The sequence below is a fragment of the Podarcis bocagei genome, assembly GCF_964188305.1.
Source record: "Podarcis bocagei genome assembly, chromosome: 5".
Taxonomy (NCBI): Eukaryota; Metazoa; Chordata; class Lepidosauria; order Squamata; family Lacertidae; genus Podarcis; species Podarcis bocagei.
The window spans coordinates 72,558,324-72,574,437 of record NC_138129.1 but is presented as its reverse complement, the minus strand read 5'-3'; the positions used below and the strand labels follow the sequence as shown (position 1 = coordinate 72,574,437).

The window sequence follows — 16,114 nt, the reverse complement described above, 5'->3', positions numbered from 1 at the left end:
TTCCTGTGCCCCCCCAAACCTCTCCCCAGAGGGTTAGGGGCAACCCTGAATGGTGTAGAAACCAGGTGGAGGGAGATGTGCTGGCATCAGTCCATATGTATATATAATGCATGTATATATAATGTAAATATATATATACCTTGAATTTTGGTGTGGTAATGCTCTTCTCTGAAACTAAGTTTTATAGGGCTGTACTCTGCGCCTGTATCTGTCTTGGGCAGGTTCACCTGTTTTAAGATACAAAGAGCATTGGACCGTATACTCCACAAAGAAACTTGAGTTAAAAGTTGCATCACTTTCAAATGTGACCAGACAGAAAGGCAGCTTACACATTCAGTGGTACTGAGATAAGAGGTCAGAAGCATTAGTTGTGCCACGCGAGCCCTCACCAACCTGGTGCCTGCCAGGCAATTTGGACTACAACTCCCATCAGTCCCTGTGGGTCTTGCTGTCCAAATCATTTTTCCATTCATAAGTTCAGTTTCTTTCCATTTCCACATCAGATTGCATTTTCTTTTAAAAAGGAAAGTCCTTATGAGTACTCATCAGCATTTTACTGTGAATTTCTCCCCACGAACACGTTTTCCTATGTCATTTTGCCTAATATACACCTTTTTCCAAGAGGTTTCGCCATCACTCCCAGAGCCTGCTGCTATCTGAAGCCCAGGGAGCGCGGCACTGTAGCCTGCTGCGCACCCCGGACTTAGGGCAGCTATCCGCAGGCTTGTGGGCTTTGGGCTGCAAGCACCTATCCGCAAGCCTGCGGAGCCCGGCGAGAACTCCTGCTGGGCTCTGCAGGCTTGCGGATAGCTGCCCGCAGCCCAGGGTGCGCGACGCTGTGCTTCCCGGGTTTCGGGCTGCAGGCTGCTATCCGCAAGTCTTGGGAGCCCGGCGGGAACTCCCGCCAAGCTCCGCAGGCTTCCAGATAGCTTCCTGATGCCTGGAGAGCGAGAGGGGGCAGTGTGCACCGACCCATCTCGCTATCCAGGCTTCAGCGAAAGCCTGCATTCGCTCCATAGGATGCACACACATTTCCCCTTCATTTTTGGAAGGGAAAAAGTGCGTCCTATAGGGCGAAAAATACAGTAATTCTTTTCCGGAACGTAAGATTGCTCAGAGAGAAACTTCACTGCCTTGAGGAGATGAAAGGTACGGTGGAGAAATTAACAATAAAACTATATGCTGTAGCCACACCATCCCTATCAATGCACCTTGACGGCTCTCCTAAATTCACAGCCCCATACCTTAATGAGAGGCCTCCAGCAGAGATCCAGGTGTTTGAAGGTAGTGGGCACATCAGGCGGAGCCAAAATCGGCTTATCCTCCTTTTTCTTCTCACCTGAAGGCTGGAGAGTAGGCCTATGGGCTCGAAGATCCCAAAAATATATTGTGCTGCGGAGGAATAGACAACGATAGAAAAGTTAGGTTGTAGATCCAGCCTGCCTGGAGAGCCAGTGTGGTGTAGTGGTTAAGAGTGGTAGTCTCATAATCTGGGGAACCAGGTTCGCGTCTCCGCTCCTCCACATGCAGCTGCTGGGTGACCTTGGGCTAGTCACACTTCTCTGAAGTCTCTCAGCCCCACTCACCTCACAGAGTGTTTGTTGTGGGGGAGGAAGGGGAAAGGATTGTTAGCCGCTTTGAGACTCCTTAAAGGGAGTGAAAGGCGGGATATCAAATCCAAACTCCTCCTCTTCTGCCTCATCCACTTTCAGTGAGATAGCAGTTGTTTAGGAACAGCCGAATACATCAGGTAAGCAGATGTCACAGAAAAAGGAGCCCCTTGGGGTGTCAAAAGGATCACAATACGCTACAAACAGAAAGCATCCGGCAGGGTAAAAGGTGAGTCCCTTCTGGGGTGCCAACCAGAAACAGGTCAAGGTAGAAGGTGCTGGAGAAGTAAAGCCCTAAATCCACCGATTAATCTACAATAAAAGGGGAGGATTCTTACTCTCACCCTATCCCTGAGCAACTTGCGATCCATCCTCCAAGCCAAACGCAGCCCATTTTAGCTATCTGATAATCCCCTTTTTGCAGTTTCAGGTAGGTAGCATGAAACAAAATATCTTTCAAGCCTCTTGATGGGTTTTCCATACCTGATAGGCTGGCTGTGGTTAGCTTGGGTGCACGTCACAAATTCTAACCTTGAACACATGGGGGGGGGGCAAGGTAATGCAAGTCAGTCTCTGAAACCTCTCCTACTTAGAGGACTATTCCGAATGCCAGTGTGAAAGAGAGAGCCTTTCCTGCTCTTAATCTTCCTTTGCCAACACACTAAATCTAGCATCTAGACACTCCACGGCATGTGCAAACTAAATGGTAATGGAGCTGCTGAAGAATACTCTTATGTGAAAATACTCGTGCTAAAGTAAGTTTTAAAAAAAGAGTTATACAAGATTCCATAAAGCGAAACCTTGCAGGTAACATTTTTCAACAGCTTAATTGGTAGTATGGGACATCAGGATTCTCTTCTCTCATCTATTGGTATTCAGTAGTTATTACACAAAAGGAGTAGTTGTTACACCAAACAATGGAAAGAAAGAGAGACAGTACCTTATCAACCTGGTTCAGAAGTCACAATCTGTTTGAAGACACTGCCAAACCACAGTTTCCTGGTTATGGCATCACAGGAAACTGTGATTTAGGAAATTGGGATATCTTTGCCAAAGCAAGCCACAGGAGAGCAGTAGCAAGGAGGGAGCCTGCAGGCACACAACTCATTCCTGGTCCAATCAACCATAGTTTAAAAGTCGGAGACTGTGACATCCTAACTAGGCCTTGCGTAATAAACCTCGAAGAAGAAGAAATACTTACCAGTCTGGTGAGCAGGTGACAAGCTGTACACAAACTCCAGCTCTGTTTTCAAACATAGTGCCCATTCTGTTGACCTTAAGAAATAGCAAGTAAAACAACGTTTATTAGAAACAAAAATACAAAATGCAGTAGCTGTACAAGTACTTTGGAGCAGGCATGCTCAACAGCAGGGAGTGGGAAACTGTGGCCCTCCAGCTGTTAAGAACACAATTGTGGCTCTGCGATGGGAATAGGGATCTCCTAACAACTCCAAGCATCCTTAACAAACTACAGTTCGCAGGATTCTCTGGGGGAGGCCATGAAGGTTTAAACTGGCATGATGCTGCTGTCAATGTATAGAGCAGATGGGGCCCAATTCAAATCTTGCCTCTTTCATAAACATACTAGGGCGCCTAAGAGAAACCACTGCCGTACCCCCTCAACTGCAGCATGACGATCATTTGGCCTACCTTACAAAGCTGTTGAAAGGGTTGCTGAAATAATGTACCGTATTTTTCGCTCTATAGCACGCACCCGACCATAACACGCACATAGTTTTTAGAGGAGGAAAACAAGAAAAAAATATTCTAAACGAAACAGCGAATGTATGATTTTTGTGGTTCATGCTGTGGCCCCAGACATGTGATCTGACGGTGAGTTTGGGGTAGCCCAATGCAACAATCCTGAGGATCCATGTGGATCCATGCTTTGTAACCACGTTTTTGCACCACTGCGGCCCCAGGCAACAGTGGGTGCGTGATTTTTTTTAGTGCAAGATGTAGCCATGGACATGCTATGTGATGTGATGGTGAATTTGGGGTGACCCAGTGCAAAAATCCTGAGGATCCATGTGGATCCGTGCTTTGTAACCATGTTTTAAGTGGGGAGGGAAGGAAAAGCACTCAAGGGACAAGGAGAAGGATGCTGCTAATAATGCAGAAGAGGGGTATAAGAGGAGAAGGCTCCTCTCCTCTCCCGCTTTGCTCCTTTAAAGCAAGCAGGCTCTCTGTCCCTCTCTCCTCCCCACTCAGCGGCTCTTCTCCCGCTTTGCTATTTCAAAGCAAGCCACGGAGGAGGGAAGGAAGGGGAACCATGGATTCTCTGCTCACGACTGCAGCAGATCCCCCCTCCATCCGTAGGCATTCGCTCCATAACACGCACAGACATTTCCCCTTACTTTCTAAGAGGAAAAAAGTGAGTGTTATGGTGCAAAAAATACGGTACGTAAAAAGTGTTTGGAACACTGGGGAATTATCTGTAGTCGCTGTCATAATGAGGACAGGCTAGAAATTCACACTCAACATCCATATCACACAACGTTTTTCTTAAAGGGCACAAGGGGAGGAAAAACCACACACACAAGTTACAAGTGTATGCACAGTTTTTCATGCAATAATTACATTTATCTCGTTCACCAAAACAAAACGAAGAAGTATGGTGTGAAGCAGCCCTTTGAAATTACATGGGTAATTAATATTGAGCTTAATATGCAGGGTTGCTTAGTGTAGATCACTGTTCCTGTGTTGGTCCCAGACAGTAACAAATACAGATGTAACAAATAAGGCATTATTTGTAATTTTCTCTTTTGCATTATGAAATACTTACGATGGACTCTTACCTCAAAAAACTCTGGCAACCACTGTATATCTGTTATTACTGATTTATGGCCATATTCGATGGAAGAGACTGCACAGTATCTCACCAAGTGTGGCTCCTTCCCAACTTGTTGTTCCAGCATGAAACTTGGCTGAAATTGAACACAAATTAGTGTCCACTAATTTCCACACATGACAGAATCATAGAATGTTGAGAGTTGGAAGGGACACGAGGGTCGTAGGTTATCCAACGCCCTGCATATAATCTAACCCCCTGCAATGCAGGAATCTTTCACCCAACACAGGGTTTGAACTTGCGGCCCTGAGATTAAGAGCCTAATGCTCTACCGACTGAGCTATCATTGGCATCCATTGCATGACCCAGCTCTTTCTAGTTTTTCCATGCTTTCCTGGTGGGCATTGCTTCCTGCATCCACTTGCCATTCCTATTTTTATAGTGAATAATTTGGGATACATCTAGGGGGAGGAAACTGCCAAAAATTCATTGATACAATCTGACCTATCTAGCTAGCCCATATTCTAGGAATTGAGTGAACAAAATTACCATAGTTTATAGACGGAAAAAGACATCCCCATGTATAAAATTACCATATTTTATAGATGGAAAAATATACCCCCATGTATAAGATGCCCCCTATTTTTGGGGACTCCGATTTAAGAAAATGGGGGGAGAGTGACATTATTTTTTAGGGAAAAAACTTATACATGGAAAAATATGGTAATACTTCTACGTTGTATGAGTGTATGTTTTTCAGGGGCAACTAAAAGCACAAAGCCACGGTTTCCTTTTACACCTGAACTAGTCCCTTTTAGATCCCTTGAAAGGATCGTTACAAATTTTGAGCACTTGTTTCTTCAATAAACTATAATAAACAGTGCAATGTGTACATTCTCAGGCCTATGGTACTTTGCTCCACCTAGAAGTGTGGAGCAACTGCATGCAATAAACAAATGCAATGTGGGAACTGGGCATTCACTTTCCCTGGTGGTCACAAAAATGGAAATTGCTAATGGCTGTAGCTTTGGGGTGCCTTGCAGAAGCATCTTGCTGGGAGGAGGGAGCAGAGCAGAGCTGTTACACTAGCTTCCTGGCAGGTGGGCTGCTGTTGCTTAAAGGAGAGGGGAAAGGGAAGGGAATGTGGTGGCAGGGATGTCAGTGTGACATGAGCACACCAAAACAGCCCATCTCATGCTCCTGGCGGGGCATTTGCAGCATGCTAGCTTCTCTCCCGCCCCCTCCTCTCCCCTTCTGGCAAGCCACAGCGACCCACCTGCCAGAAAGCAAGCATGGTGGATCTGCGCCACTTCCAGCCCCTTATTCCTATGTTATCCTTGTGTGCACACAAACGAGTGCTCTGGAAAGCCTGCAACTTCATCCATGCACAGAAGAAAATGTGAAGCAATTCTCAGTGGTTCCTTGAGGAATTTGTGATACGGAACGCTAAAAGCAGAATCTTTAAAAGTACCAACCATGTTAACTGTGGTATTCTTGCTCCCGCCTGTACCGGACTTCGCATTTCGTAACCTCTCTTCATATGCTGAAATGTCCCACAGTACAACCTGGAATGGGAGGGCAGGGAGGGGAAACGACACGTTAGAAGGCAGATTGTCCTGTTTTAATGGACATTTTAATGTGCCACGTGATGGAAGGGTAGAATATGACTCTACAAGAATATGCAGAGAGGGCCAGCTGAGCTCACGGGGAAAAATCTGTTTTGTACTAATAGAAAGGGAATCATTTTATTTTTTAAAAAAGCATTAACATGTCTCCGGTACTAAGGAGTCCCACACAGTGGCATGGGGATTCCAGGCGTACTTCAATAAACCCTGAATTATCCAAACGAGGGTGTGATGCAATATCTAGTGAGGCCTCAAAGTACTCATGTAGGCAATGTTAGCATTCTGAGTAGGGCTTGGCCAATGCGGCGCCCCCAGGCACCCATGGACCCACAGAGGTCTTCCCTGGCACCCATAGGATCTTACTCCTGTGCTGAAATTAGGCTTGAAGGAAGCATTCTGCTGTCACCAAAAGAAGAGGTTGCAGTGTGTGCTTGGTTGTGGCGTGTATGTGATGCCCCTGGCATTTTCTCCAGTTTGCAAATGTGACCACAGACCCCAAAAAAGGTTGGCAACCTCAGATTTTGAGGGTTAGATGAGAATGACCAGACCCTGCATGGGCCTTAGCCCTTGCTGGTCCCTCAAACATCTGCAAACCTGCCGGAGCATCTTATTCCACAATACCGATGTAGAAGAGGGATGTTGTGAATGCAAACAAGTAGCTGAAAAGTAATGGAATCCTAACCTGTCCGTTTATACAGCCTCCTGCAATGATGTTGGGATTGCTTGGGGAGAACTGAAAGCAGTAGATATCTTCAGGGCACTCCAGCATCAGCTAGAAAACATAAATATCCAGGGAGGAATATATCAGATCTGAGGACAGCCTTATGTTGAAATTATTGGTTCTGTTCTTTAAACACCTCAGAAACATTCAAGCCCTCCTTTAAATACCTGGGGGTGAATTGGGTCTGCGAAGCTCCAAAAGAGAATTGGTGCTTTCCACAAGAGCAGTCGCCCCGAGTTGTTCACACGCTCCTCGTAAGACAGTCGCTCCGTTACTGCCACTGCGATAATCCCTGATTGAAGACAAATGTCATTTCACCTTTTGCAAGGGTAAAACTTTGCGTCTGTTTAAAGTGGTCCATGTCCACACTCAACCACGCTGTCAGAAATTGCGGCAAGAATTGTCCAGGGGTGTTTTAGAAGAGGTACAAATCCTAAAAGCTAACCATCACCTTCACTTCTTGATGGCAGTGAATTCCACAAGCATTACGTGAAGAGATGTTTTTCTTTTGGCTGTCCTCAGCCTTTTACTAATCAGGTTTCTGGGCCACCTAATGCGATGGTGGGGGTGGCAGTGAAGAAACAACTCTCTTGTCTGCTCTGCCCACAGTCTTCTAGTCGTTACAGGCACTGCTTTATATTCTGCCTCCTAAGTGGAGCACTACTGCTCAGGGCTCTAGCCTGCCTGCAGCAGGAGTCTTAAAGTAGCATGGGTTGCCGGGGCCCGGGGCCGTGTGGAAGGCAGGTTGCGAGGGAGGGAAACGGATGCAAGTACGCATGCACATTCAACGGCCTAACAGTGTCTGCATCACCCAAGAGGTTGCAGCCTCAGGGATAAGAAAAGGAAGCCATTTTGTTGTTTGGAGAGCTCACTTCCTGGTTTGTATGAAGAAGCCATTTTCAACACAAGCCCACACCTGTATTGAGGCAGTGCCGGGTGTTGAAATTTTGTGCCCCTAACAATTTTGGGCCTGAGGCAACTACCCCGTGTTAACATGCAGCTTGACTCTTAAGAGACTGCAGCAATAACATCCGTTTCACTTTCATTTCTGTTACAGCTTGCCTAGTGTGAGGTAACCCAAGTTTGCTAAAACGGGGATAGCCAATGTGGTACAGTCCAGATGTGTTGGATTCCAACTCCCAGCATCCCTAGCCATTGACTGCTGGCTGGCGCTTATGGGAGAGTTGAGGTCCAACAGGATCTGAAGGGCACCACACTGACTACCCTTGTGCTAGCACGTTACAAAAGATTTCCTCATCTCATTTTCCTTCGTGTTGCTGATTTGTTCAAAGAAAGGGCCAGTGGAACGGGCACAGTGGCTAATCTTTAAACCCAAGACTTCAGAACAACCCTCACAAAGTTTCTGCCCACAAACCGAATGCTCTGCAAACTTTACCATAAATGGTTGGGTGCCAGCAGACGCAGCTCACGGTCCTGTCCTTGAGGTAATGCAGGTCTGTGAATGACTGGTACTCCTTGAGGGAAACGTCGGACTTGCCTGCAAAGCCACTTTCGTCTTCCGCAAGGGCTTTCCAGTCGTCAAAGAAGGCATTCAGGATCTCATTCTGCTGCAGTGCTATTTCAACTCTGGAACGGGGACATGTTTTTTTGTTTTGTTTTTAATAAAAAAAAATTCAGATACTGCATACAAAATAGTGTCACTAGCACTAAAGGATTATGTGCCATGGCTTCTTTATTTGATACTGTAGACCAGTGTTTCCCAAACTTAGGTCTCCAGCTGTTTTCAGACTGCAATTCTCATCATCCCTGACCACTGGTCTTGCTGGCTAGGGATGATGGGAGCTGTGGTCCAAAAAAGCTGGAGACCTACCAGTAAGTTTGGGAAACATTGCTCCAAACACAGGTCTTAGGCACACATTTGAGAGGAAGACATTTTCTACATGACACCAGGAGCTGCTCAAGATGCTGGAGATAAAAAATATGTCCAAGTGCTTTATAGAGTGGTCATGTGTCCCCCTTTACAGAGGACAGTTCTCTGTTTGAAGGACTGTCTGGTTTAAAGATTAAGAACCCTAAAGAGGGAAAGCAGAAGTCTTCGAGATCAACAGTTTTATATATCATTTCTTGGGCTGAGTATTCCTCAAGTCTCCCTATCCTGATACTTTATGACTGCAAGAAATCTTGCCTACGTCTCCATACAGAACTTTCAGTGGACCTTGATACTTCACCTTAAAGCCACAGAGACAATGAAGTCTTTCAGGTCTTCCGATGACAAATACTTTTCTTTTTCTTCATCTGAAAAGTCCCTTGGAAAATACTGCGTTGTTGCGTTTTTGGGGTAGGTCCTAAGGCGAGTGAAAACACACTGCTCAGAAAAATTTGGGAGGGAAAAGGAAAATCCAAAACAATGAAGGCAGAATTGACGAAACTTCACAGAGTCTCTCCTCCTTTAGCCAGATTTGTGTGTGCCACTCATTTCCCAGTGTTCCCGCATTCCTGCTCCACAGCACCATCTGTCACTGATGGGAGATGAGAAAGCACACAGGTAAGTCTGGTTAAACCAGCTGTAGGCAGCCTCTCTGACCTGTGAGTCTAACTAGGCCTATGCTTGAAGGCATAGAAGACATCATTTGTGGGGCAGGCAAAGTAATGCTTGGACCTGTCAAACCTGGCCCACTGGTGGCAGCGGAGAGAAGGATTTCATGCGCCTCCTCCACAAGAGGTCCAGAGGGTGGCAACACAAGAACAGGCCTTTTCTGTGGTGGCTCCCCACTTGTGGAATGCTCTCCCCTGGGAGGCTCGCCTGGTGCCCTCATGAACTATCTTTAGGCGCCAGGCAAAAACGTTTCTCTATAACTAGGCCTTTGGCTGATTAATATTCTACGGCCTTTTGAATGCGTTGGGGGTGGTGTATTGGTTTGTTTCTGTTTCGTTATGTATTTTGTGTCTGCATTTTGTAGTTTTATGTTGTGATCTTCGGGTGAAGAGTGGTATACAAATTTAATAAATAATAAATAATAGTAGTAGTAAAAAATATGAGGAGTGGAGAATAACTTTTTTTTTTTTTGCATTAGACCCATCTAATATCGTGCCTAGTCCCATCCTCACAAAAGAAAATGTAGTTGTTTTTTAGGAAGTGATGTTTGAAGTACATAATCTCAGGAAATAGTCAGAAGACATATCCCTGGGAATGATCTGAAGTTGCATAATATAGCAACCACACCATACCTTTAAAAGTGCTATCATACCACATTAACAGTACAGTGGTACCTCGGGTTAAGAACTTAATTCGTTCCGGAGGTCCATTCTTAACCTGAAACTGTTCTTAACCTGAAGCATTACTTTAGCTAATGGGGCCTCCCGCTGCACCGCGGGAGCACGATTTCTGTTCTCATCCTGAAGCAAAGTTCTTAATTCGAGGTAATATTTCTGGGTTAGCAGAGTCTGTAACCTGAAGCATATGTAACCTGAAGCGTATGTAACCCGAGGTACCACTGTAATGGATTCCACCCCTCACCCCCCAAAAAATAAATCATGGAAAATACAGTTTGTTAAAGGTGCTGAGAGTTGTTAGGAAAACCTTCACAGAGCTACAGTCCCTACCACCTTTAACAAACTACAGTTCCCATGATTCATGGGGGTGGGGAGGAGCCATGACTGTTAAAGTGCTATGCAAGTGCTATAACAGTATGTTGTGGTTAGCAATCCTTGTTAAAGCTAAGCAGGTATAAGTCTGGTCAGTAACTGGATGGGCGGCCAAGTAGGAAGCCCTTGTACGTTGCCTTGAACCACATCACGCAAGAAAGGCATGATGTAATAAAAATAATCTGAAATGGCGCACTCTGCTTCATGCCGCTCTGCCTGAAAGTAAATTTTAAAAAGTGAAAGGTGCCTGATTCTAGGTTTCCCTCCATTCAGATAACGAAAGAAAATAACATGGACCAAAATTAATGGGGGCATTGTTTCTTTTTAAAAATTATTTAAAATGGTATATATAGAGAGCGTGTGTCTTATACTTACCATTTTGTTTGAGTTCCTGTTTCTTCTACTATCGGGACAACCTGAGTGCCAACATTTTTCTCAAGCTGCCGAATGGTAAAGTTCTTATCGAAATAACTCGTGCATTCCACGTAGCCGTGTTTAGGGTCAGCTGAAGCGTTTCTGTTGTGAAATTTAACCCGAGCCCCAAATTCTCTCTGCCGCCGAGAAATCTTATATTTAACCTGAAATTTCAGCCAAAATATTTCTCAATGGAAACTCTTGTTTTTATACGTTTGACTGTGCATTGTCTTGAGGGTATGGCACACAGCCATAAAATAGAGAATAACAGACCTTTAAGATCTCTTACAGGACCTGCATTTGATCTGATTTTACGACCATTTTTTAACATGCTCATCATTCCCCCAAGGGAAGGAACAACTGAACTCTTGGGACGTGCTTGTTATGAGACCAGTTTGTTGGTGGAGTAGTCTCAAGTATTCTCACCAAACCTCCTCATCCACATCCAGAGGTCCTCTTCTGTGGAGCATTTCACAGGTTACCACCTCATTTTCTCTGCTTAAAATCCACACTTTGGCCAAGACTAGCAAAGATTCTGTAAGAGTTAGGTTCTCGTTTTTCTAGATGCTTTCTAAATCCACTCCCTACTCAAGCTTTGAAATCTGAAACATTCCTAGTCAAAATTGGGCAATCCAGGATCCTAAAGTTTATTGCTTTTAAAAATATAGTATATTTAAGACTGCTATTTAAAGTAGACAGCCGTACCTTGGCTCTCATATGTCTTGGCTCCCAAACAATCGAAAACTGGAAGTGAGTGTTCCAGTTTTCGAACTTTTTTTGGAAGCCGAACGTCCAATGGGGCTTCCGCGGCTTCCGATTGGCTGCAGGAGCTTCCTGCAGTCAATCAGAAGCTGCGCTTTGGTTTCCAAATGTTTTGGAAGTCGAACGGACTTCCAAAGACTTATACAGTCTTATACGACTGTATAAGACACTGTTAGGAAGACTGACCTTTGTCGTTCTTTCCTTAACCGATTCTTCTTCAATTTCTTTTTCACTTCCAAGCGAGACCCAAGGTTTCCACACAGGAGGCTTGTACACGTATTCTTCTGGGGTGCCCTCTTTGACCTCCCCTTCCTCTTCCTCTGGCTCGGGAGGCTATCAGGAAAAATATTTGCAAAGGTGTCAATACAAAGTGTATCAATGCGATACAAATAGAGATAAATGCAGTATTTATTTATTTTTTAAATGCCTTACATGTAAAATGCTTTCCTTGGCCTCTTCCGTTGCAATAAGATAAAATACTTGCCCATATTTTAATTCCCTGTCAAAGACTACCAGAAGTTCTTCCCCAGGATATTCCTGTGTGAATACAAACAGTTGAAAAGTTTTAAGCAATTTTAAACTTTTTTTACATCCAACTGTAACTGACAGTTGAAGGAGTTGGATAGGTTTAAGCTTGGGAAAAAGGCGACCAAGGAGATATGATAAAGGTAAAGGTAAAGGTAAAGGTAAAGGGACCCCTGACCATTAGGTCCAGTCGTGACCGACTCTGGGGTTGCGGCGCTCATCTCGCTTTATTGGCCGAGGGAGCCAGCATACAGCTTCCGGGTCATGTGGCCAAGGAGATATGATAGCTATCTTCAAATATCTCAAGGGCTGTCACATGGCAGAGGGAACAAGCTGGTTTTCTCCTGCTCTGGAGGGTTAGGACGCGAACCAAGTTACAAGAAAGGAGATTCCGACAAAACATCAGGAAAAACTTTCTGAGAGTAAGAGGTATTCAGCAGTGGAACGGCCCAGCACATTCTCCAAATGATATTTCCTGTCAGAACTAGGCATGCTTTAATGGATATTAAATGGTTGAATCCTGACAAGACTTGAATTTTATTATTATGGTCACAGACCAGTTCTGGCTCACTTACAATATCAGGAAAATCATAAAACACAACAGGAATACATTGAATTGCAATTGGGTATAACAGAGACAATTCAGATATAGCAGCAGTTTAAAATAGATATTAAATCTTGATCACTAAAATTGTCATTTAAAACCTTAATCATTTTGGTACAGTGGAACGGCCTCCCTCATGAGGTTGTGGACTCTCCTTCCTTGGAGGTTTTTAAGCAGAGGTTGGATTGCCATGTGTCATGGATGCTTTAGCTTAGATTCCTGCATTGCAAGGGGTTGGACTGGATGACCCTGGGGGTCCCGTCCAATTCTACGATTCTATGACATCACTTTAATACTGGTGGATTGGAAGGTTCTCCGCTTACGTCTTTGGTCTAGCACTAACTGCTTCAGAGGAGCAAGCTCCCTTAAGCTTCTTCCTCAATGTATCCTCCATCTTCCCATTACTTTCTAGAATGCCCTCTGCCTGCCAATGCAACTGATTTCTTTCTAGATCACAACTGCTCATCTCGCACCATATCCTAGGGGTCATTTCTGGGGCCCATAGGTACATTTACAAAGCAGAGAAACTTGTGGGCAACACATACACCACAGTCCGTGTTATTGTTGGGCCCTCCTTTTGTGAACCTCATGCCTCCATCACAGCCACTTCTAAGCTTGTGCTCAAAAGGACTTTGTTTGCCAGGAGGAGGAGTAACAAATCTTAAGTGAAATGAAGTTAGGCGATCGGTTTACCAAGTTCCAGCACAACCCCCGGTATACAACATGCCCCGACAGGGTAACTCACTAAGATAATTTTTTTGAAAGGATGGAAGTCAGAAACTGCAGCTCTTGCTTTCATGTCATCGATGATGTCCTCTCTCTTCAAAAGTTTGTGAGGGTTTTCCGCCGTGACATCGACGTCAGCACGGCAATTAAATATCTCCTGAGTTTTCTCAGTGAGGACCAAGGGGAAGATTTCCGGGTGGCCTGAAAGAGTAAAGAACAATATAGAAACACCTCTTATTAAAAGGCTCGCTGTATTTCTTTCTTCTTCTTTTTTATTAATTTTTTTATTAATTTTCCATTGATTATACATATATACAGTCTAGATTACATAAGTTGCATATAACATAGCTGTTACAAGAATCATATATATAGTACACAGTTATTTTAGGCTCCGCCGAGCCTCGGACTTCCCTTCACTTCATTGGTAAGTATCAGATAATTTCTGAAGTTACGTGTTTTATCTCCTTTACATATTTGCCAAACACTGTTAGAGTTATTCTAACCCTGCCAGAGTCATCAAAGTTCTATACTTGTCTCTTATATACGTCAGATATTTATTCTAATTTTCATGAAACTTCTGGTCATCCTGGTCTCTTAGTCTTCCTGTTATTCTAGCTAGTTCAGCATAATTTAGCATCTTGATCTGCCAGTCATTTATAGTAGGTATTAATTCCGTTTTCCAGCTTTGGGCTAACATAGTTCTAGTGGCCGTTGTGGCATATAGAAACAGATTTTTGTCTGTCCTCTTTTTTGATTTCCTTGCCAACTATTCCTAGCAGGAAAGCTTCAGGCTTTTTGGGAAAAGTATATTAAAAATTTTTTTTAAGTTCGTTGTAAATCAGTTCCCAAAAGCCTTTTACTTTCCTGCATGTCCACCACATATAATAGAACTCACCATCCCCCTCTCCACATTTCCAGCATTTCTTAATCTTCAGTTTGTAAATCTTAGCCAATTTCACTGGTGTGAGATACCACCTATAAATCATCTTCCAGAGATTCTCCCTTAGTGCCGTACACGCCGTGAATTTCATATTTACATTCCACAATTCTTGCCACTTTACAAAGTCAATGTTGTAACCAATATCTATGACCCATTTTATCATGGCCTCCTTCACCTCTTCGTCTTTTGTATACCAATCCAGTAAGAGGTCATACATCCTAGATAATGTTTTGTTTTTACCTTCTATGACTTCCACATTAAATTTAGATTTTTTATCTTCAAATCCCAGTTTCTTTTTATCATCTTTTAACAGATCATTCACTTGATGGTATTGCAGCCACCCCGTAAGTACATTCTTTACCTCCTCATAGGGCTTGAGTTTTATGCCCTGATCAGTTTTATTGATAAGTTCTTCATAGGTGGCTTTTTTCCCTTCCATGTTAGTTTTTTTGACAGTTAAGACATCTATTGGTGAGATCCACCATGGAGTTTTCTTTTCCAGCAAGTTCTTATTTCTTTCCCATAGTTGAAATAATGGTCCTCTAATTATATGATTTAGAAAGCCTCTATGAACTTTCACCTTTTCGTACCACAGGTACGAGTCCCACCCGTACCTGTTATCAAAGCCCTCTAAATCCAAGATATCAGTATTCTCTAGCTTTATCCAGTCTTTCACCCACGTTAAACAAGCCGCTTCATAATATAAACTCAAATCTGGTAAAGAAAAAACCCCTCTTTCTTTTTTATCTACCAATATTTTCATTTTTATTCATGATCTTTTCCCCTGCCAAATGAATCTCGCTAAGATCCTTTGCCAATCTTTACACTGTTTTAGTCCTTTCATTACTGGTATAGTTTGAAACAAAAATAACATTCTGGGCAGGACATTCATTTTAATAACCGAAATCCTCCCTAAGAAGGAAAGTTTCAATCTCTCCCAGATTTCTAAATCTTTCTTGACACCCTTCCAAGTAGCCTCATAATTATCTTTGTATAAGTTTATATTTTTTGCTGTGATCCACACTCCTAAATATTTTACCTTCTTAGGAACCGTAATTCCCGTCCTTTGTTCTAGCTCTACTATATCTTCCTTGGTTATATTTTTTGTTATCATTTTGGTCTTATTCCTGTTAAGCTTGAGACCTGCCACTTTTCCGAATTCTTCTAGTTTCTGTAAGGCTTCTTGTAGACTGTTCTTAGGATCTTCCAATGTTAATATCAGGTCATCTGCAAATGATTTTATTTTGAATTCCTTACTTCCTACCTTAATTCCATTAACCTCCGGTGTTTCCCTTAACATTTTATTAAACACTTCCAACACTGTTATAAATAACAAAGGGGATAAGGGACAGCCTTGCCTAGTCCCTTTGGCAATATCAAAGGCCTCCGATATATTGTTGTTTATTATAAGTTTGGCTCGCTGTATTTCAAGTACCAATTGGTCCCACACATTCTAGAATTCTTCAACAAGTGTAACTAGATACTTTTAGTACCCTTACAACTATTAGTGAAATTAAACGAGATTCCCACCCCCTCAGAGCAATACCCTTTTACTTCTTTTGCCATATACTCTTTCCATACTTGATGTAAGGTAAAGTTAAAGGTAAAGGTACCCCTGCCCATACGGGCCAGTCTTGCCAGATTCTAGGGTTGTGTGCTCATCTCACTCTACAGGCCGGGAGCCAGCGCTGTCCGCAGACACTTCTGGGTCACGTGGCCAGCGTGACAAGCTGCATCTGGCGAGCCAGCGCAGCACATGGAACGCCGTTTACCTTCCCGCTGGTAAGTGA

At 43.6% G+C, this 16,114-nt stretch overlaps 1 protein-coding gene across 7 annotated transcripts in view; it reads right to left on the bottom strand.

Moving 5' to 3' along the window:
* The window catches only part of DNAI3 (dynein axonemal intermediate chain 3), a 66,284-nt gene that overhangs the window by 9,391 nt on the left and 40,779 nt on the right, over positions 1-16,114 (bottom strand). For all 7 annotated transcript variants that reach the window (XM_081193996.1, XM_081193993.1, XM_081193990.1 and 4 more), the window contains 13 exons: positions 13,404-13,585; positions 11,962-12,066; positions 11,716-11,862; positions 10,729-10,931; positions 8,937-9,053; positions 8,144-8,334; positions 6,915-7,039; positions 6,709-6,798; positions 5,877-5,966; positions 4,409-4,537; positions 2,812-2,885; positions 1,245-1,392; positions 140-227 (listed from right to left, as the gene is read on the bottom strand). In XM_081193996.1, coding sequence (XP_081050122.1) covers positions 140-227; positions 1,245-1,392; positions 2,812-2,885; positions 4,409-4,537; positions 5,877-5,966; positions 6,709-6,798; positions 6,915-7,039; positions 8,144-8,334; positions 8,937-9,053; positions 10,729-10,931; positions 11,716-11,862; positions 11,962-12,066; positions 13,404-13,585 — 1,689 coding nt within the window. The remainder of the gene's footprint in view (positions 1-139; positions 228-1,244; positions 1,393-2,811; positions 2,886-4,408; positions 4,538-5,876; positions 5,967-6,708; positions 6,799-6,914; positions 7,040-8,143; positions 8,335-8,936; positions 9,054-10,728; positions 10,932-11,715; positions 11,863-11,961; positions 12,067-13,403; positions 13,586-16,114) is intronic.